We start from the raw sequence: 23449 nt of genomic DNA, 5'->3' as shown, positions 1-23449 counted from the left end.
CTATTTCTAGGTCTATGCCTCCAAAATAAACTTGGAGTGAAAGAAAACCAGCTTTATTTTACACTAATTAAAAACAACCTTTGAACAGATGGGAGACGTGCATGATGAAGATGGTGACACATTCAAGGAACTACAATGCTGTTTTTAATAATCTAATGCCTTTGTAATGGAAACAACAGATATTACAGGAACCCACTTGACCCATTAACTTATTCGCCCAGTCACACATGTAGTCATTCTTAAGTTGATGGATCATTTTAAGGCATAGCTTATTTGTAAAGAATCATCTGCCGTCATGTGTTTTTTTTTTTGATAGATCAACTCCAGTTATGAATTCTTATAAAAGGGATCCTCTGTAGTCATAAATTATTTATGATGGATCATCTGTAGTTGTGGTTTATTTTATGGACCATCTCCAGTCATGAGTTATTTGTAGTGGACCATCTCCAATCTTTGATTATTTGTAAGTGATGATCTCCAGTCATTGAGTAATGGATCGACTCCAGTCATTGATTATTTGTAATGAATAGTCTCCAGTTATGGGTTATTTCATAGATCTTCTCTAGTCATTAGTTATTTGTAATTGATCATCTCCAGTCATCAGTTACTTTATGGATCATCTCCAGTCATTAATTCTTTGTAATGGATCTTCTCCAATTATGAGTTATTTCATGAATTGTCTCTAGTCAAGGGATATTTGTAATGGATCATCTCCAGTCATTGATTATTTAGAATAGATCATCTCCAGTTATTGATTATTTGTAATGGATCATTTCCAGTCATTGACTATGTAATGGATCTTCTCTAGTCATGGGTTATTTGTAATTGATCATCTCCAGTCATCGGTTACTTTATGGATCATCTCCAGTTACTAGCTATTTGTAGTGGACCATCACCAGTAAGGGATTAATTTAATGGATCATCCCCAGTCATCAGATATTTAATGGATCATCCCCAGTCATCAGATATTTAATGGATCATCCCCAGTCATCAGTTATTTAATGGATCATTACCAGTCATGGGTTGATGGATCATTTGAACCTAATTCCACATGAAAAAAAAACTGGAAATAGTACAATAATTCCAGTGCGTTATGTCATCAGACAGACATCATCATTTGTCAGTTTTAATCATCTGAGATTATGTATGATCAGATGCTTCCTGATGTATACATCCAATTGCAAGCCTTTCAGAAGTCTGCCAAATCCTTTTTCAGTATAATAGTACCCAGTAAGTGGAAGAGTATATAATTACTGGTTCATTTCAATATGTCCGACTATCTTTCCATGGAGCCTGATAGAAGGGAAGAATTGTTGGCAATGTGGACAGTAGTCAATTTCCATTTTTTGTACATTTTTTAAGCTCACATTGCAAAATATCGTACTGCTCCAGAGACTGTATATTCTCATCCTTGCAGTCCTCCAGTAGCTCTTCCGGAACGCCCGGCACACGCCGCACGCTGCATCTTAGTGTCGGAGTCTCCGGCCGGGACTCTGACACTTACTGCAGCCATCATCTCTGCACGGACTCCAAAGACTAAACCGAGGCATCTAAACCAGGAAATCTTCTACGGATCGCAAACAGCCCTCTGAAATCACAAGGCTACCACCTGGGCTTCATGTAAAGGTATAGTGCTGTATCACCAACGATCATTGCACTGCCTCCCTGGTACGTACACAGGCCACAATTGGTCCCTAACATAGGAATTTGCAATACAGTACCAGAATGCAGTTTATTGGGTTCTACCAGTGATTTGCACTAACAACTGCACCAGCTGTCATTTCTTCTCTATGAAGGTTGCTCTTTACAAACATAGGCACCCTTCTCATTTACACCTAAGTCCACTTTTAAGGTGAGCCTCAATTATCATACTAATTGATCTTTATATCAGCATCATTCGTTTTGGGGTATCATTTCATTTAATCAATGACATTAACATAATATATTTTATTTTATAGTAGATTTCTGGATTTATGCAAAAACCCAACAAAAGGGTAACAAACAACAGGGGCAATAAGGATCACCAACAGTAACACCCCAAATTAACCAGGTAAATTCCTGAATAACTAGATGAATCCAGCTTAAACACACAATAAATGTTTAAACCCAGCTTATGTTACAGGTTTACCAGAGACACCAACTGATACCCATTGTATAATATACCCTCCACCTGGGGGATATTTCCAGTTACCTGCCACTACCAAGATTTATACTGTTCATGTGAGTCATTTAATAATAAATTAATTAACTGAAACAGTTTAACACCCGCTTCCTCTAACTAGCTATTCTATTACAGCATTATCCTGACAATTCACTCGACAAGAGGACCACCTTCATCCTCTTTCCCTCTAGAGAAACTTCTCATCAAAAAGGTAAAAATTAATAATCAGTAGCTATATCTTAAAACATCTAAACCCACTGGTTAGTGATGATAGTCCTTTCTATATATCTATTACAGGTTTTAACTAGCTCTTGATCCCTGGAAGACCAATCTAGAGGTCACCTCCTTCATACAGCTCGACTCCTTTGTTTTATAACAATTACGTAATTATGTATTTTATGATATCTCTACCAGCAATTTTAGTAATAGAATCAAAATAAAAAAATTTGTTGTTGTATAATAATTCCTAAGTGCAGTTCATTCATCCTTTGATTATTCCCTATACACCCTTCTCAGTGTTTTCAGCGCAATGGTCTTTTAAATTCTAGTTGTGGAACTTTTTGAAGTCTTGGCTCATTCTCCCGGCTCATAACAGAACATACACTCTGGATTCTGCTCTTCGATTGGTTCGACTTGAATGGTCACTGAATGGAAGGGGAAGTTGTCAAATATGTTCCTGGTAACATCCTTTAAGATTCTCATAGAATCTTCGGAGACATCTGAAAAAAAATATTAATAGTCAAAGATTAAAATGAAATGTGTTAGAAATAGGGTTAAGTGAAACTGTTAGGCCCTGTACGTCCGCACTGGCATCTGCAAGTGTGGAAGGGGATGAAGAGCTAAAGCCGCCCCACACGTGGCAGATTACGACTGTCTGAACCAGCAGCAAACGGAGCTACCTCTGATCACTGCTGCTGAACAATTTAGATATGGCTGTCAATCTCTGACTGTGGCATTTAATAGAGCATTCACCCGTGCGCGTTCATACTGGTTCCTATTAGCCCCACACGACGTGATCGTGGGGTACTGAGGAGTTATTTGATGAAGGTATTCATGGTAGGCATTTTGGTACTCCTGAGAAGCCGAGCCACTTCCTGGGCTTCATAGGAAACCATATATATATATATATATATATATATATATATATATATATATATATATATATATATATATATATATATATATACTGAAATACTGAAGGAAATGCAGCATGTGTAGTATAAGTGATCAAAAGATTGCAGGTTCAAGTTCCCTAGGAAAACTAAGAAAATAAAGCAAAAAAAAAATGTTTTCAAAAATTTTAATCATCCCCCATCCCATCCTTTTCCTAGTTTAAAAATAAAGAAATAAATTAAATAAAAAAAGAATCTGGTATCGACACAAACAGTATATAAATGTCCAGTCTATCAAAATACAAAATTAATTAACCCATAAGGTAAAAGACGCATAGAGACAAAAAAAAACACCTCCATTCAACAGACCCAACACAGCTTCATGGCTTTTATTTTAAAAGGAATCCATGATGCCAGCAAGAACCGAACCTAATTTTAATGATCATTTGCAATCCAAGATAAAAAAAAAGGATCTTATTTTTTTCCAGAAACAGCGCCACAGTCGTCTAGTGGACATATTTGTTATTACAGCCCAGTTCCAATCAGTTAGATTGTTATTATGAGCCACAATTCTATGCACAACCTATGGAGACATTTCTGGAAAGAGAGAATATGCCTTATTTCTAAGGGGTCTAGACCACTGCTTCAAAAACTGCTCCCTAGATGTTACTGAGGGCCGGCTTGGGTCAGAGGAGAGGCTTCTTTTACAGAAGAGGCATAAGTTGTGCATGCTTTTCTCTGGCAGTTCCTTATATCTGGATTAGGAAACTTATAAACTCATTTGTGCTAATTTTAATCCCTTCACACTTTGTGACATACTATTAGGTCAGGTAGCAGTTGCAGATGTATGGAGCAGGCTCAGGAGCTGAGCCTGCTCCAAACTGGGCAGGTGTCAGCTGTGCTATACAGTCAGCACCTACCTCCAACATCTGCAAACAGAGCAAGCTCCAATCGCTGCTGTTTAAGTGTCACTCTGAATCTCTGACATTGGCATTTAGATAGCGAGATCTTTGTGGGGCATACGCTCGGGCGCCCATTGGTCCCCCAATAACATGATCGTAGGGTGCTGATTGGTTGCCATAGGGGATCTGCTGAAAGTTCCTCTCGGTACTCCTGTGAATCCCAGCCACAGGTCCGGACCTCATAGGAGACTGTGGTTCTCACAACATACTGAAATACTGCAAGTATTGCAGTAAATAGTATAAAATAGCAAACATTTCAGGTTCAAGTTCACTATGGAGACTAAAAGTAAAAAAAAGAAAAAAATTCAAATAAAAACATATTATTCAATATTGCTGCATCCATAAAAATCTGATCTATCAAAATGTAAAATCATTTTACCCATAAGATAAATAGCGTAAAGAAGAAAAAAAAATCTAAAAGTGCCGCTTTTCAATCGCCAAATCTCCCCCCAAAATTACAATATAAAACACTGTATGTACCCAAAAATTGTATCATCAAAAATCTACAGCTCAGCACATAAAAAACAAGCCCTCACAAAGCTCCATCAACCGAACAATAAAAGTTATGGGTCTTAGAAAATAGCCACAAAATAATTTTTCTCTTTTTGGAAACTCCAGAACTTCATTTAACCACTAATGTAATTTAAAAACAAAAATACAAGTTGAGTCCTGCCATAAATACACTGTCCTAGAGAATCATGCATCTAAAAAACAATGTCGGATTTTTTTTCTGCAAAAAACAAGCCCTCATACGGCTGTATCGATGAAAGAAGAAGAGGGGAAAAATTTTTTTAAAAATAATAATTGACTCTTTTTTTAAGGATTAATGATATTCAGCTCATGAGACAAAAGTGGGAAAATTGAGAAATATTTTTAACTTTGGCATGGACTAACACCAAAGATGCTGAGATCTAGACATCACCTTGAACTTTCTGGTGAGTCCCCAAAAGAAAAAGTTTGAGAACCTGTGCCCTAGACGAGCTCGTTATATAAATCTCTGATGATCGCTGCTCTTGATGCTTTGAACAGTCCAATAAAGTTTACTTTCCCCTTTTATTAGTTATAGAAGTTGTCTTTTCAGACTCCATCTATACTGTGTAAGTGACTGATGCCTCGCCAGCTACAGATATTTGCGGTGGCACACGGGTCACTCAGAAGCTCAGCCATTGTACTCGCTGATAGAAAAATCTCATAGCCGAGCAGCCGTCTCAGCAGTAAAGCACACTGTGATGAAAGCTGGAGTTGAGGTTGAATGACAGGTAACGCATTGCTATAAAAGCACAAAAAAATGGCTTTATTGGCCAACAATTGAACTTTTGTTCGATGCACACATACATTTACTGACCTGTGACAACATGAACTGAGAGGATGACTTGGTTCGTTGTTAGAGCCAAGAGATGTAGGCTGTGTACCGATTTAACTCCATTGACTGCAAGAATACTCTGCTTTACAGCGCTGTAATTAATCCCTCGGGGGACTCCTGTAGGGCAAAATGAGGTCCTGTAAGATACTTAGTGGTAATAACGAGTCTGATGGATCGGTCATGGAGCTTAATGTCAGCTACCTGTTCTTATAAGGTTCTACAAGGTAAGAGCACACACCATGCAGACCATAGGATCATAATCTATGCTTTATGCTATTTCCAATACCTACAGGTCTTAAAAATGTGTGGTTTATTTTATACTCGGTGGGAGTCAAACCTCTGGGACTGCAATAAGTCAGGGGCTACAGCAGCTTTATGGTGCTGTGAACCCTACACTGTTTTTCCCTACACGGTTGCACCCCGGTCACCCAGCTGTTCAGAGAGCTGTAACGTACCGCCACTCAAGGGAGTAGAGGACACAGCTCTACAAAAGTATTGTAGCCCCTTTATTTTTTGCATCTGTGGGGTCCTAGAGGTTGGACCCCCAAGCCATTATAACATGGTGGTATACTTTAGTGATATGTCATTGTTACGCTCGCGCCCGGACTGACTGGCGTGAGCGTGATTAGTGATCCCACTGTACCATGAACCGAGGAGTGCCTGGAGGGGCGTAACTAAGTATCAACCCAGTCCGACCAAGGTCGCACGGCGGCTCAGTTGACTCCGTGAACCAGGGAGGAACCGAGCAGAGGGACCAGGTGCTACTCCAGGTCAGACCCCGGTCACAGCTGTTGACCCACACCGGGGAATGCAGGAACAGGCAGGTTAGCTGGTATACAGACAGGTGGGTACTGGCAGGCACGGCTGGTATGTAGGCAGGTGGGTGCTGACAGGCATGGCTGGAATGCAGACAGGCTGATACTGGCAGGTATGAACGCAGACTGGATAGGGACCAGTACAGACTGGGATACAGGAACAGAGCCACAGGTGCGGTGGACTAGCAGAGCAAAACCGCAGGAGCGGTGAACAAGCAGAGCAGAGCAAAACCGCAGGTGTGGTGAACAAGCAGAGCGAAGCAAAACCGCAGGAGTGGTGAACAAGCAGAGCGGAGCAAAACCGCAGGTGCGGTGAGCAAGCAGAGCAGAGCAAAACCACAGGTGAGGAGAACAAGGAGAGCGGAGCAAAACCGCAGGTGCGGAGAACAAACAGAGCGGAGCAAAACTGCAGGTGCGGTGAACAAGCAGAGCGGAGCAAAACCGCAGGTGCGGAGAACAAGCAGAGTGGAGCAGAACCGCAGGTGCGGTAAACTAGCGAAGCAGGACGCAACCCCGGAGCGGCGAGCAATCAGAGCAGAACAGAACCGCAGGTGCGGTAAACAAGCGGAACAGAGCGGAACCACTCTCTGGGCTCTGTTCACATGGAACAGACTGGAAAATACAGGAAGATGGTTAGAACACCGGAGGTAGATACGGAGGCAGGGAAAGGGGACAAGCAGAACCAGATACACACAAGGTACTTACAATGAAGTAGCGAGTGGAAACAAAACTTACAAACAGAAGTACAGAGACAACGAGTTGGAGTTAGGTGCGGGTTCAGACACTGCAGGCAAAGGGAAGGTGTGGACATAGAGAGAAACAAGTAACGGGCTAGGACACTGTTCAGACAGGAACTGAACTGGGAACAAGATACAAGAATGAGCCTGGGAACTCAGCCCCCAGGGTGGCGGAAACAGACTAGAAGTCAGAGATACAGGTAGCGGCCCTGGGTACTCGGCCCCCAGGGTGGCAGAAACAGACTAGAAGTCACAGGTACAGAAAAAGGCCCTGGGTACTCAGCCCCCAGGGTGGCGGAAGCAGACTAGAAGTCACAGGTACAGAAAAAGGCCCTGGGTACTCAGCCCCCAGGGTGGCGGAAAGACTAGAGTCAGGACAGGACCTGGCACCTCAGTTGCAAAAGACAAACTGAGTGAAAGTGTTGCTCAGGCACCTCCTACTGGGTGGAGGGGGTTTAAGTATCCAGTGACTCACAGCAATAGACTGGGGATGCATTAGGACTGTGCACACAGTAGCTATAAGGAACAAGCAGAAAGCCGCGCCGACGCCCTAAGCAATCAGACAAGAGACATGGACAGAACAGGTACTGGAGCAAAGAGTGCAGCATGGACTGACAGGTAAGATTGCGGTCTTGCATGGTGGGAGGTGGTGCTCCATGCAAGCACGCCGCCAGGGATGTTACAGTCATTATGTGAATTGGGAATACCCTTTAACTTGATAAACATCATGAGCTTACAAGAAGGACCTCAGACCAAAAATCAAAATGGAACCCTATTATATTCCTGGGTTTATTTGCTTACCCCCTTCTTTGCCCTTCTTCTTGGACCAATTTCCCATCCTGTTGTTTGTTAAAAATACAGTTCTTATGGAGGGGGGCAAAGTTCTCAATCACGATCAAGAGAGGGCCCTATCTGTCTGAGGGCCCCATGGCAGCCAAATGGTCTGCTAAGCTACAATCATGTCAAGATGTGAATATAGACCAATGATCTCGGCTTAGTAAATGGTCTATAGACAGTCTATTATTGTGACTCTTCTGTAGCTAACTGGGGTGGGGGCACACTACTCAGCTATTAACTAAACTGAAGAGTATGGCCATAAGCGGGATCTGTAAGACTTTAGCTATTGTCCCTTTGCTTTCGGACTAGAATCTTAAGAAATATAACCAATTGAATCTAGCTCATATCAACTATGGTCCAATGTTGATTTAGGTTTCTGCCCATTTTTGGTATTTTTCCCCATTTTAATCATTACTTTACAACCTTATTATCCTTGAGAAAGTTTATTCTCAATCCCATATTTTCTTATTTATTCGGGTTTCATCTTTGCTTCACCTGGACAATATTTCATCAGGATCCACAGACAATCTAGTATACATAGGGGTCAACAGCCTCTGCCTAATGGCTAATCTCAAGGGAAAGAAGGATTAGGCATTTTGGATTTAAACATATCTGACCCTCAGTTCCTGCAAAGGATAAGATGGAAATAAGATAGAGTTGACTGATATGTTTGAAAAAACATACATGCGTACCGAAGGCAAGCGTCCTGATCTATGGGTGAGTTAGCAAGAATGGCTGTCAGTAGTCAACAAGTGTCTTAAGTGTGTGGAGACCTTAATTAAAAAGGAACTGTCACCAAATTTTTTCGTGTTGACCTGGACACACAATATAATAGTGGCTTCAGAGTGGAAAAAAAAAGTTTTTTTAATTTTGCCTCTCTATTGCAAAGATATTTTCAATCAAAGTATCTGTTACCTGATGAGTTAACTTTTTTTTAAGTCCAAGTGGGTATTATTATATAGTTTTCACTGAGGGGCATGTACTTTTTCTCCCTGTATGAATTGTCCAGTCATAGGCAAGCAGCAACAAAGCAGAAAAAGAACACACCCCCACAATAACTTGGGTTTCTCAGTGTTGAGATGTAAGGATAATGCTCTGATCTCCAGGTCTAACCTCCTGCATGACTAGAAAATGTTGGGAGATTAGAGCACAGATGACTCAAACCTTTCAGATAAGGTCCCTTAGAGGGAAGGGGGAGTACAGCTGAGTTTAACTGTGTCACCGAAAACTTTCTATCTGCTCTCCTCCTCTCATAGCACTGTCAGCTCTGCTGTATTGCCCTTCCCCGTCACTGTCTGTCTGGAGATGAATCTAACTTATGTCTGTTGTTCTAAGGGCAGTTTTTAATTACTCTATATGAGAGCACTACAAGCCACTCCTCTGTGAGACATAAGGACGACCAGCTCTGCTCTCACTGCAGAGGGATTACAAAATGCTATGAGCAAAACAATCATAAGTGAGACTCATCTCCAGACAGGCAGTGTGCAGGGATATAGTATAGCAGAACTGACAGAGCTATGAGTGGAGGAGATGTGATATCAGGCTTTGTAATTCAACACAGCTAAACTCAGCTATGCTGTCCCTACAAGGACCTTATCTGAAAGGTGTGAGTCATCAGTGCTCTTATGTCTCAACACTTTCTAATCATACAGGAGGTTAGTCCAGGAGATCGGAGCTGTATCCTTACAACTCACGCACTGAGAAACATAAGCTATGGTGGGAGTGTGGTATTTTTGGCTGTGCTGCTTCCTACTTATGTTTGGGCATCTCATATAGGTAGAAGAAGTACATGCCCCATTGGAAAATATCTGATAACATCCACTTGGACTTTAAAAAAAGTTAACTCATTAGGTGGCAAATACTTTGATTGCCAATATCTAGGCAATGGAGAGGTGAAATTATAAAAAGACAAACAAAATTTACAAAATTTATTCCGCTCTGATGTCATAGTTACATTTTGTGTCCAGTTCAACATGAAAAATTTGGTGAAAGATTCTCTTTAATACCAAGAATTTATAGGGAAACATCTGGTAAAATGGAGCAACACTAACAGCTTGGTGCAGTCCAGAGAGACTTAACGGACACTATGGATTTCTGGCTTATAAGTACAAGCAGTATATGTGTATAAAATAAACTTTCAATTCAATTACTGAAACAAATTAGAAGGATTTATTATGCAAAATACACCTGGATTCTAGCACAAGTTGTGTTACAAATCCGTGGGCACAATTTATCTTTGTATTTCACCAGTTTTTTTGCATGAATACCACAGTTAGTGACTTTTTGATTTAAGACAAGTTTATTGAACAATTTGTGCCTTTTTTAAGCTGTCTTTTGTGAAAAATTTTACTCTAAAATGTCACAAAACAGGTCAAATGCATAAAAAAGAGCATTATTGATTTTGCGCATAAATTAATCAAGCATGTGAGTCATTTTGAAGACTATGGCACAAAAAAATTGGCAGCGAAAGCCACAAGACAAAAAAAGGGCCCCAAGTGTGGGGAGTACATATAATACAACCATGAAACATTAACCCCAGGTAAACTAAGACTAAGGCTCATTTAGACATCCATTTTTTCATGTACAAGAAAAACGGTTCTAGTTTCATTGGTGATTTTGTTCAGAGTTTCATCAAATTTTCATCAGGGTTTCATCCAAGTTGGTCCGAGTATCATCAGTGTTTACTGAATGAGGAAAAAAAATTCTCCACCTTCTCTCTTGTAGCAGTCTGTTAAAAGCGGACACCACTTGGATGGAATCCGAGTGCTGTCTGAGTTTTTTCACGTACCCATAGAATTGTATGGCTGATTTTAATCCAACTCTCTAGGTACAAGTGCTACATGTGAAATACATGGATAGAACTCATATACCAAAACCAGATGTCTGAGTGAGCTCTTAGACTAAGAAGCAAAAGAGGGGAAAAACATTGGATGTCCAGGAGAGAAAAAAACAGCAAAAATGGAATACCTAGATTTTGGAAAAAGCCACAATAACTAGAAATGCAAGTAAAGTAAAAAAAAAAGTTCAACAATTTGTATGTATTGCATTTGCAACTAAAAACTATCTATCTATCTATCTATCTATCTATCTATCTATCTATCTATCTATCTATCTATCTATCTATCTATTAAATAAGAAAACGGAACAGCACCAGACATGAAAAATGGGTGCACGGCCTCCCAGACAATGATTCCGTTGTCCAATATTATGTATTCAATAAGAAATGAAGGCAGCACTCCAAAAATTGTGAATTTTTTTGGCCACATCTGATGGACTAATAAAGTCCCCATTTTTTCACAATTTTTGGAGTGCTGCCTTCTATTCTTATTGAATATCTATCTATCTCTCTGTTTATCTATCTACTGTTTTTTTCCTGCAATGAGAGCTTTTCTCTTACATAGTGTACAGTTGGTTTCCATGGAGCTTGGCCATTAGAACCTGCCCAGATCTTGGCACGGTAGCTACATTCCAAGTAGAGATGAGAGTTGTTCTACTCGAACTGTTCGCCAATCTCAAATTCGAGCTGTTTTGGGCGGTGTTCGAGCCGTTCGGCGAACACGAACAATTTGAGAAAAATTCGGCTGTTCGAGGTTATGTTCGATAACTGTTCGTGCACCAAAATCATAACTGGATTTTTTCTCAGTAATGATGAAAATTAATGTTAATACGCAGTTTGAGTGTACAGCGGGGTGGGGGGAGGGGCAGGGGATGGATCTCTGCAGGAACAATGAAGATCTCCATTTTTTTTTCTCTTTCCCGCATTTACAGTGGGGAGGTGCAATCTGTCAGCCTATCAGCAGCGCACACACGGAGCGAAGTGCTTTTTTTCACACAAGCAAGGGCATGTGTCATTGGCAGTGTATGTCACATGTCCTTGCCCTATAAGACCAAGCCATTTTCCCCGTCGCCACCATTTTCTCACTGCTGCAGCTGCGTGTTAGACGGCACCGCTGTTGCTGTGTGCGCTATACCTTGTTAATTTCAAGCCAATTTTCGCACAAATATACAGATAGCTTGGGAGTAGGGAATAGTTGTGATTGCAGTCCTTTTAAGGACTAGGTTACAGCATTTCCTATGACTTTTATCAGGCAGGTCTGTGCTTTTAAATAGATAGGTTGTGGGAGTAAAGACTAATTGTAATTGGAGTCCTTTTCAGGACTAGGTTACATCAGTTCCTATCAGTTTTTGCCAGGCAGGTCTGTGCCAGTGCTGTGCAAGTTTTTTTCACAGCATTTGGCTGAATCTAGCAAAGCTAATCCTTTTTGGCCTATTGCAGAGTGTATTAGTCAGTGGAGTAGCCTATCTGTGTTGCAAGATATACCACCTGTGTATAGAATACCAATTTTTTTACTGCACCTAGTGAAGTAAAATCTTTTGGGCATAGCATCATTCTATTAGTCCATCTATACTGACCTCCATCAGGTTGCAAACTGAATCTAATTTTTTTCTGCATCTAGCTCTGAAAAAATATTTGGCCTTCTAGCAGTGTGTGGGACTTGTTCTATTAGTCCACCTATACTGACCTCCATCAGGTTGCAAACTGAATATATTTTTTTCTGCATCTACCTCTGAAAAAATATTGGGCTTCTAGCTGTGTGTGGGACTTGTTGTATTAGTCCATCTATACTGACCTCCATCAGGTTGCAAACTGAATATATTTTTTTCTGCATCTACCTCTGAAAAAATATTGGGCTTCTAGCTGTGTGTGGGACTTGTTGTATTAGTCCATCTATACTGACCTCCATCAGGTTGCAACCTGAATATATTTTTTTCTGCATCTACCTCTGAAAAAATATTGGGCTTCTAGCTGTGTGTGGGTCTTGTTATATTAATCCATCTATACAGACCTCCATCAGGTTGCAAACTGAATATAATTTTTTTCTGCATCTAGCTCTGAAAAAATATTTGGCCTTCTAGTAGTGTGTGGGACTTTCTCTGTTAGTCCATCTATACTGACCTCCATCAGGTTGCAAACTGAATATATTTTTTTCTGCATCTACCTCTGAAAAAATATTGGGCTTCTAGCTGTGTGTGGGTCTTGTTCTATTAATCCATCTATACTGACCTCCATCAGGTTGCAAACTGAATATAATTTTTTTCTGCATCTAGCTCTGAAAAAATATTTGGCCTTCTAGTAGTGTGTCGGACTTTCTCTATTAGTCCATCTATACTGACCTCCATCAGGTTGCAAATTAAAAATAATTTTTATCTGCATTTACAGTACCTCTGAAAAAATATTTGGGCTTCTAGCTGTGTGTGGGACTTGTTGTATTAGTCCACCTATACTGACCTCCATCAGGTTGCAAATTCAAAATAATTTTTTGTATGCATCTAGCTCTGAAAAAATATTTGGCCTTCTAGCAGTGTGTGGGACTTTCTCTGTTAGTCCATCTATAGTGACCTCCATCAGGTTGCAAACTGAATCTAATTTTTTTCTGCATCTACCTCTGAAAAAATATTTGGCCTTCTAGCAGTGTGTCGGACTTTCTCTATTAGTCCATCTATACTGACCTCCATCAGGTTGCAAATTAAAAATAATTTTTATCTGCATCTACAGTACCTCTGAAAAAATATTTGGGCTTCTAGCTGTGTGTGGGACTTGTTGTATTAGTCCATCTATACTGACCTCCATCAAGTTGCAAACTGAATATAATTTTTTTCTGCATCTAGCTCTGAAAAAATATTTGGCCTTCTAGTAGTGTGTGGGACTTTCTCTGTTAGTCCATCTATACTGACCTCCATCAGGTTGCAAATTAAAAATAATTTTTATCTGCATCTACAGTACCTCTGAAAAAATATTTGGGCTTCTAGCTGTGTGTGGGACTTGTTGTATTAGTCCATCTATACTGACCTCCATCAGGTTGCAAACTGAATATATTTTTTTCTGCATCTACCTCTGAAAAAATATTGGGCTTCTAGCTGTGTGTGGGACTTGTTGTATTAGTCCATCTATACTGACCTCCATCAGGTTGCAAACTGAATATATTTTTTTCTGCATCTACCTCTGAAAAAATATTGGGCTTCTAGCTGTGTGTGGGTCTTGTTCTATTAATCCATCTATACAGACCTCCATCAGGTTGCAAACTGAATATAATTTTTTTCTGCATCTAGCTCTGAAAAAATATTTGGCCTTCTAGCAGTGTGTGGGACTTGTTCTATTAGTCCACCTATACTGACCTCCATCAGGTTGCAAATTCAAAATAATTTTTTGTATGCATCTAGCTCTGAAAAAATATTTGGCCTTCTAGCAGTGTGTGGGACTTTCTCTGTTAGTCCATCTATACTGACCTCCATCAGGTTGCAAACTGAATCAAATTTTTTTCTGCATCTAGCTCTGAAAAAATATTTGGCCTTCTAGCAGTGTGTCGGACTTTCTCTATTAGTCCATCTATACTGACCTCCATCAGGTTGCAAATTAAAAATAATTTTTATCTGCATCTACAGTACCTCTGAAAAAATATTTGGGCTTCTAGCTGTGTGTGGGACTTGTTGTATTAGTCCATCTATACTGACCTCCATCAGGTTGCAAACTGAATATAATTTTTTTCTGCATCTAGCTCTGAAAAAATATTTGGCCTTCTAGTAGTGTGTGGGACTTTCTCTGTTAGTCCATCTATACTGACCTCCATCAGGTTGCAAATTAAAAATAATTTTTATCTGCATCTACAGTACCTCTGAAAAAATATTTGGGCTTCTAGCTGTGTGTGGGACTTGTTGTATTAGTCCATCTATACTGACCTCCATCAGGTTGCAAACTGAATATATTTTTTTCTGCATCTACCTCTGAAAAAATATTGGGCTTCTAGCTGTGTGTGGGACTTGTATTAGTCCATCTATACTGACCTCCATCAGGTTGCAAACTGAATATATTTTTTTCTGCATCTACCTCTGAAAAAATATTGGGCTTCTAGCTGTGTGTGGGTATTGTTCTATTAATCCATCTATACAGACCTCCATCAGGTTGCAAACTGAATATAATTTTTTTCTGCATCTAGCTCTGAAAAAATATTTGGCCTTCTAGCAGTGTGTGGGACTTGTTCTATTAGTCCACCTATACTGACCTCCATCAGGTTGCAAATTCAAAATAATTTCTTGTATGCATCTAGCTCTGAAAAAATATTTGGCCTTCTAGCAGTGTGTGGGACTTTCTCTGTTAGTCCATCTATACTGACCTCCATCAGGTTGCAAACTGAATCTAATTTTTTTCTGCATCTAGCTCTGAAAAAATATTTGGCCTTCTAGCAGTGTGTCGGACTTTCTCTATTAGTCCATCTATACTGACCTCCATCAGGTTGCAAATTAAAAATAATTTTTATCTGCATCTACAGTACCTCTGAAAAAATATTTGGGCTTCTAGCTGTGTGTGGGACTTGTTGTATTAGTCCATCTATACTGACCTCCATCAGGTTGCAAACTGAATATATTTTTTCTGCATCTACCTCTGAAAAAATATTGGGCTTCTAGCTGTGTGTGGGACTTGTTGTATTAGTCCATCTATACTGACCTCCATCAGGTTGCAAATTGAATATAATTTTTTTCTGCATCTAACCCAGCCAATAGTTTTGGCCTAATACCACAAAAATATTTGGCCTTCTAGTAGTGTGTGGGACTTTCTCTGTTAGTCCATCTATACTGACCTCCATCAGGTTGCAAACTGAATATATTTTTTTCTGCATCTACCTCTGAAAAAATATTGGGCTTCTAGCTGTGTGTGGGTCTTGTTCTATTAATCCATCTATACTGACCTCCATCAGGTTGCAAACTGAATATAATTTTTTTCTGCATCTAGCTCTGAAAAAATATTTGGCCTTCTAGTAGTGTGTCGGACTTTCTCTATTAGTCCATCTATACTGACCTCCATCAGGTTGCAAATTAAAAATAATTTTTATCTGCATCTACAGTACCTCTGAAAAAATATTTGGGCTTCTAGCTGTGTGTGGGACTTGTTGTATTAGTCCACCTATACTGACCTCCATCAGGTTGCAAATTCAAAATAATTTTTTGTATGCATCTAGCTCTGAAAAAATATTTGGCCTTCTAGCAGTGTGTGGGACTTTCTCTGTTAGTCCATCTATAGTGACCTCCATCAGGTTGCAAACTGAATCTAATTTTGAAAAAATATTTGGCCTTCTAGCAGTGTGTCGGACTTTCTCTATTAGTCCATCTATACTGACCTCCATCAGGTTGCAAATTAAAAATAATTTTTATCTGCATCTACAGTACCTCTGAAAAAATATTTGGGCTTCTAGCTGTGTGTGGGACTTGTTGTATTAGTCCATCTATACTGACCTCCATCAAGTTGCAAACTGAATATAATTTTTTTCTGCATCTAGCTCTGAAAAAATATTTGGCCTTCTAGTAGTGTGTGGGACTTTCTCTGTTAGTCCATCTATACTGACCTCCATCAGGTTGCAAATTAAAAATAATTTTTATCTGCATCTACAGTACCTCTGAAAAAATATTTGGGCTTCTAGCTGTGTGTGGGACTTGTTGTATTAGTCCATCTATACTGACCTCCATCAGGTTGCAAACTGAATATATTTTTTTCTGCATCTACCTCTGAAAAAATATTGGGCTTCTAGCTGTGTGTGGGACTTGTTGTATTAGTCCATCTATACTGACCTCCATCAGGTTGCAAACTGAATATATTTTTTTCTGCATCTACCTCTGAAAAAATATTGGGCTTCTAGCTGTGTGTGGGTCTTGTTCTATTAATCCATCTATACAGACCTCCATCAGGTTGCAAACTGAATATAATTTTTTTCTGCATCTAGCTCTGAAAAAATATTTGGCCTTCTAGCAGTGTGTGGGACTTGTTCTATTAGTCCACCTATACTGACCTCCATCAGGTTGCAAATTCAAAATAATTTTTTGTATGCATCTAGCTCTGAAAAAATATTTGGCCTTCTAGCAGTGTGTGGGACTTTCTCTGTTAGTCCATCTATACTGACCTCCATCAGGTTGCAAACTGAATCAAATTTTTTTCTGCATCTAGCTCTGAAAAAATATTTGGCCTTCTAGCAGTGTGTCGGACTTTCTCTATTAGTCCATCTATACTGACCTCCATCAGGTTGCAAATTAAAAATAATTTTTATCTGCATCTACAGTACCTCTGAAAAAATATTTGGGCTTCTAGCTGTGTGTGGGACTTGTTGTATTAGTCCATCTATACTGACCTCCATCAGGTTGCAAACTGAATATAATTTTTTTCTGCATCTAGCTCTGAAAAAATATTTGGCCTTCTAGTAGTGTGTGGGACTTTCTCTGTTAGTCCATCTATACTGACCTCCATCAGGTTGCAAATTAAAAATAATTTTTATCTGCATCTACAGTACCTCTGAAAAAATATTTGGGCTTCTAGCTGTGTGTGGGACTTGTTGTATTAGTCCATCTATACTGACCTCCATCAGGTTGCAAACTGAATATATTTTTTTCTGCATCTACCTCTGAAAAAATATTGGGCTTCTAGCTGTGTGTGGGACTTGTATTAGTCCATCTATACTGACCTCCATCAGGTTGCAAACTGAATATATTTTTTTCTGCATCTACCTCTGAAAAAATATTGGGCTTCTAGCTGTGTGTGGGTATTGTTCTATTAATCCATCTATACAGACCTCCATCAGGTTGCAAACTGAATATAATTTTTTTCTGCATCTAGCTCTGAAAAAATATTTGGCCTTCTAGCAGTGTGTGGGACTTGTTCTATTAGTCCACCTATACTGACCTCCATCAGGTTGCAAATTCAAAATAATTTCTTGTATGCATCTAGCTCTGAAAAAATATTTGGCCTTCTAGCAGTGTGTGGGACTTTCTCTGTTAGTCCATCTATACTGACCTCCATCAGGTTGCAAACTGAATCTAATTTTTTTCTGCATCTAGCTCTGAAAAAATATTTGGCCTTCTAGCAGTGTGTCGGACTTTCTCTATTAGTCCATCTATACTGACCTCCATCAGGTTGCAAATTAAAAATAATTTTTATCTGCATCTACAGTACCTCTGAAAAAATATTTGGGCTTCTAGCTGTGTGTGGGACTTGTTGTATTAGTCCATCTATACTGACCTCCATCAGGTTGCAAACTGAATATATTTTTTCTGCATCTACCTCTGAAAAAATATTGGGCTTCTAGCTGTGTGTGGGACTTGTTGTATTAGTCCATCTATACTGACCTCCATCAGGTTGCAAATTGAATATAATTTTTTTCTGCATCTAACCCAGCCAATAGTTTTGGCCTAATACCACAGTTTGGCCACTCAGCTCTGCTCGGTTACCATCCATTGTTTTTTTGTGCAAACAACTCCAGAGTTGTGAATTAGTTAACCACCAAAATGAGTGGAAAAAGGCCTGCTGCTGGTGGAAAGGGGAATAGGCGTGTTGGGAAGGGGAAAAAAGGTTGTGTCCGTGGGGTAGGTGTTAAAGCAACAGTAACATCTGCAGAAGAAAGACCATCTTCCAGCCAAACTAAAATGTCTACTTCTTTTAGCGGACAATGTGATAAGATCCCTTTCTTACGGCCACGCCAATCGCTACAAATTCCAGATGAGGCACAAAAACAGCAGGTGCTTCAACGGATATCAAGTGCTCCTTTAAGTGGGCTCTCCTCCACATCAACTTCAACATCACAAATACTCCAGTCCTCAAAGGTGTCACCCAAATCGCACTTGCTTCCTCACAGCTCCCAAATCTCCAGCTGCCCGTCTGAGTATGAGGTAGAACAGATGGTTGAGTCTGCAGAGCTGTTTACTCATACTATAGCCTGGGAATCAGAGGTCGACTCCAGCGCTTCTGTGAATCCAGACGAGGAAATGATCTGCACTGATGCTCAGAATCTTTATGAGTCGGATCCAGGACCAGACGCAGAAGGTTCTGACCATAATGTAGACCCTCATTCCCAAACTGTAACTCCTGTTGGTGGAGACAATGAGGAAGATGATGATAAGACTCAAATACCTGATTGGAGCGACAACTTTAGTTTTTTGTCAGGGCAGGAACAGGTTGGCTCTGAGGACGACGGGTGTGATAACACACAGGGTGATGATGATGAGGTTGGAGATCCCACTTACTGTCAACCCACAGTCAGCCAAGAGATGAGGTCAGCAGAGGAGGTGGAGGAAGATGCTAGTGACGACGAGGTCAGGTTGCGCCTTCCTGGACAGAGACGTAGTACTGGAAGCATGTCAACAACTGCATCCTCAAACACAACTCTGCCTCTCACCACAAGTCGTGGTGGCTCTTCAGGTCGCATGGGTGCTAAGCCTTGCATAGCCTGGGCATTTTTTCAGATCGATAAAGATGACCCAACTCGTGTTATCTGTAACATTTGTCAGCAAAAGCTAAGTAGAGGCCAAAAAATACATAGTTTGAGTACTTCATGCATGAACCGGCACATGGACATGAAGCATAAGTTGCAGTGGGAAGCTCAGTGTGCTACAATGCGGCCTAGCCGGCCGGGCCAACCACCGTCTGCCATATCTTGTGCATCCGCGGCCTCTTCATCCTCTGTGACTGGGGGGACAGCAGTCACACCTGTTTTGGGGCGCAGACCTGCCACCTCTTTACCCGCAACAGCCAGCGTGATTGGCAGGTCATCATTTTCTTTGGAGGTGGTAACACCAGCTGGTGTTGAGCGCTGTCCGACATCGATAGCACCACATTTGGATCAAGGCAACCTAACATGTCCGCCTGCATCTTCCTCACAGACCGGCAGTTTCCCGGGGACACCCTTATCAACCCCGTCTAAGCACAATAGCCAGCCCTCGGTCCCTCAGATGTGGACAAGTAAAAGACCATTTCCTCCTAGCCATGAGAAAGCTAAGAGGTTGAATTTCACCATCTGCAAGCTCTTGGCTACAGAAATGCTGCCTTTCCGCCTGGTGGACACAGAGGATTTTCGAGACCTTATGTCCGTCGCAGTGCCCCAGTACCAGATGCCCAGTCGGCACTACTTCTCAAAGAAAGGTGTGCCTGCGCTCCACCAGCATGTCGCACACAACATCACCGCTTCTTTGAGAAACTCTGTGTGTGACAGGGTGCATTTCACCACAGACACTTGGACGAGTAGGCATGGACAGGGGCATTACATGTCGCTGACTGGGCACTGGGTAACTATGGTGACAGCAGGACAAGGGGCTGCTGTCCAAGTCTTGCCGTCCCCACGAGTTGTGCGTCAATCCTCTTTATGTCAAAGTTCCTCCACTGCTTCTGCCTCCTCAACCTCCTCTCGGTCTTCCACCTGCACCCAAAGCCTGTCTGGTCATGCCACAAGCTTTCTAACTGCGCAGAAGGGATCCTGCACACCTCCTTACTATGCTGGCAGTAGGGCTCAACGTCATCAGGCGGTTTTTACATTGAAATGTCTGGGAAATGTGAGTCACACAGCTGAGGAGTTGTGGTCAGCTCTGGAGAACCAATTTCATGAATGGTTGTCTCCACTGGACCTGAAACCAGGGAAGGCCGTGTGCGACAATGCTGCAAACCTGGGTGCGGCCCTTCGCCGGGGCACTGTCACACACGTGCCTTGTATGGCTCACGTGTTGAACCTGGTTGTCCAGCAATTTTTAGCCCACTATCCCAGACTAGATGGCCTTCTGCAGAGGGCACGGTCGCTGTGTGCTCACTTCCGCCGTTCGCATCCCGCAGCTCAGCGACTTACATCTCTACAGAAGTCGTTGGGCCTGCCACTTCACCGGCTAAAATGCGATGTGCCTACCCGGTGGAATTCAACTCTGCACATGTTGCAGCGACTGTGGCAGCACCGACAAGCCCTGGTGCAATACGTTCTGAAGTATAGCCTGGGCCAACGAGATTCAGAGGTGGGGCAAATCACGCTGGAGGAGTGGTCTCAGATCAGGGACCTATGCACCCTTCTGCACAGTTTTGAAATGGCGACGAAGATGTTTAGTGCTGACGATGCCATTATCAGCATGACTATTCCGGTGATTTACATGCTGGAGCACATGTTAAACAGAATTCGGAGTCAGGTGGTGGCACAAGAGGAGGTGGAGGAAGTAGAGGAGGAGGAGTTGTATACGGAAGGGCTAACATCTGCAAGGTCCAGACGGTCGGCAGCACCAAGGCGGCAGGCATGTGAGGGTGGGGGAGATGGTTTTACCAGGGCGCATGGTAGCAGCCAAACTAGTGAGGAAGGTGCAGGAGCCCAGGAAGAAGTGGAGGACGAACTGATGGAAGACTCATCAGATGAGGGAGACCTTGATCACATTTCTGTTGTGCGAGGTTGGGGGAAGAGGACAGAGGAAGGAAGCATGATTGTTTCCTCGCCACCAACACAACAGGGACTTGGTGCTCCTGGATGCGCAACACACATGAGTGCCTTCTTGCTGCACTACCTGCAACATGACCCTCGAATTGTGAGAATTAGAAATAATCCTGACTACTGGGTTGCCACACTGTTAGATCCCCGGTACAAAAGTAAATTTGCAGAAATTATTCCTGCCATAGAAAGGGATGCACGCATGCAGGAGTATCAGCAGAGACTGTTGCAGAATCTTACATGTGCTTTTCCACAAAATACCAGTGGTGCACGTAGTGAATCTCACAGTTCCAACTTGCCAACCGTGGGACCGTCAAGTGTTCAGCACTCAAACCGTAACAGAACCACAGTATCTGCTGGTAACATCAATTTTGCGGAATCATTTCACCACTTTTTTAGCCCATCCTTTGCAAGGCCACAGGAGACAAGAAGTCTGACACATAGTCAACGCCTAGAGACGATGGTACAGGAGTATCTCCAAGAAAACATTGAAGCCACGACTGTGTCACTGGACCCTTGCTCTTTTTGGGCTTCCAATCTGGATAAATGGCCGGAGCTAGCCACTTACGCCTTGGAGATCTTGTCATGCCCCGCAGCCAGCGTTCTGTCTGAACGTGTGTTCAGCGCTGCTGGTGGTGTGCTGACAGATAAGCGCACGCGGCTCTCCACTGATAATGTAGACAGACTCACGTTCATAAAGATGAACAAATCATGGATCCGAAACGACTTTTCTACCCCTGTGTCATCCTGGGGAGAGTAAATGCTTGATGATTGGTTAAAATCACCCTACCAACCGTTTTAAGCTTTCAAATTACTAATCATGTTTATCTGTATCTTGGCTGGAAAATAATTTGGGCTTTGTAGCAGTGTGCAGCACTGATCCTATTAGGCCATCTATACTAAAGCTTCACCAGATTTAAAATTAATAATAATTTTTAGCTGCATCTAGCCCGGAAAATAATTTTGGGGCTCCGAGATGCGCAAGACACATAAGTGCCTTCTTGCTGCACTACCTGCAGCATGACCCTCATATTGTCAGAATTCGAAGTAATCATGACTAGTGTTGAGCCACCCCCGTAGTGTTCGGGTTCGGTTCGGTTCGTCGAACACCGGGATGTTCGAGGAACTGTTCGTCGAACTGTTCGTCGAACACCTTAGAACACCGTCGAACACCGTTAAAACCAATGGCAGGCAAACAAAAACACATAGAAACACATAGAAAACACCTGCAAAGGTGTCCAAAAGCTGACAAACTGCTCAGAAGACACTCTCTTTAAAAAAGCCGGCCGGCAAATTCAGCAGCGGCATACACCGGTACCCGACAATTTAGACAAGAAGGAATAGAGCATCACACATAGATTAGATAGATAGAAACATGTCAGTCACACATATAAGAGGCACAGTGACAGTGTTGGTTACTGCACTTGTCATTTAGTGTAAAGGATTTATTAAAAAAAATATTAGTGTTTTCATGCACCGTCTCTTTAAAAAAGCCGGCCGGCAATTCAGCATCTGTACCCGACAATTTAGAACAGAAAGAATAGAGCTTCACACATAGATTAGATAGACAGAAACATGTCAGTCACATATATAATAAGTACAGTGATAGTGTTGCTTACTGTACTTGTCATTTAGTGTAAAGGATTTATTTAAAAAAATAATAGTGTTTTCATGCACTGTCTCTTTAAAAAAGCCGGCCGGCAATTCAGCAGCGGTACCCGACAATTTAGAACAGAAAGATAGAGCATCACACATAGATTAGATAGATAGAAACATGTCAGTCACATATATATGAAGTACAGTGATAGTGTTGGTTACTGTACTTGTCATTTAGTATTAAAATAAAGGATTTATTATTAAAAAAATTGGCGTGGGGTTCCCCTTAATTTTAGGCTCTAGCGGAGGTTAAGCAGACGGCTGGGGCAGATGTTTGAAGCCTGGGAAGGGGGTAATACCCACGGAGCTTCCCAGGCTACTAATATCAGCCCCCAGCTGAATACATAGCCTTTACTAGCTATTAAAATGGGGGACCCCCCAAAAAAAATGACGTGGGGTCCCCCCTAATTTAATAGCTAGCAAAGGCTAGGCAGACAGCTGGGGGCTGATATTAATAGCCCAGGAAGGGAGCCATGAATATTGGCCCCCTCCCAGGCTAGAAACACCAGCCGTCAGCCGCCCCAGAAATGGCGCATTC

At 41.5% G+C, this 23449-nt stretch overlaps 1 protein-coding gene across 1 annotated transcript in view; it reads right to left on the bottom strand.

The window, feature by feature from the left end:
- Positions 1–221: 221 nt before the first annotated feature.
- Positions 222–23449, bottom strand: part of SLC30A8 (solute carrier family 30 member 8) — a 101305-nt gene continuing 78077 nt past the window's right edge. Inside the window, exons 7-8 of the mRNA XM_073676792.1 lie at positions 5581–5715; positions 222–2880 (exon numbers count right to left, since the gene is read on the bottom strand). Coding sequence (XP_073532893.1) covers positions 2735–2880; positions 5581–5715 — 281 coding nt within the window. The 3' untranslated portion in view covers positions 222–2734. The remainder of the gene's footprint in view (positions 2881–5580; positions 5716–23449) is intronic.

The sequence above is a fragment of the Phyllobates terribilis genome, unplaced genomic scaffold (assembly GCF_046119375.1).
Source record: "Phyllobates terribilis strain yellow unplaced genomic scaffold, ASM4611937v1 Scaffold_4__5_contigs__length_816908805, whole genome shotgun sequence".
Classification (NCBI taxonomy): Eukaryota; Metazoa; Chordata; class Amphibia; order Anura; family Dendrobatidae; genus Phyllobates; species Phyllobates terribilis.
Note: the sequence above shows the minus strand (reverse complement) of the source record. Positions and strands in the feature narration are given on the sequence as shown.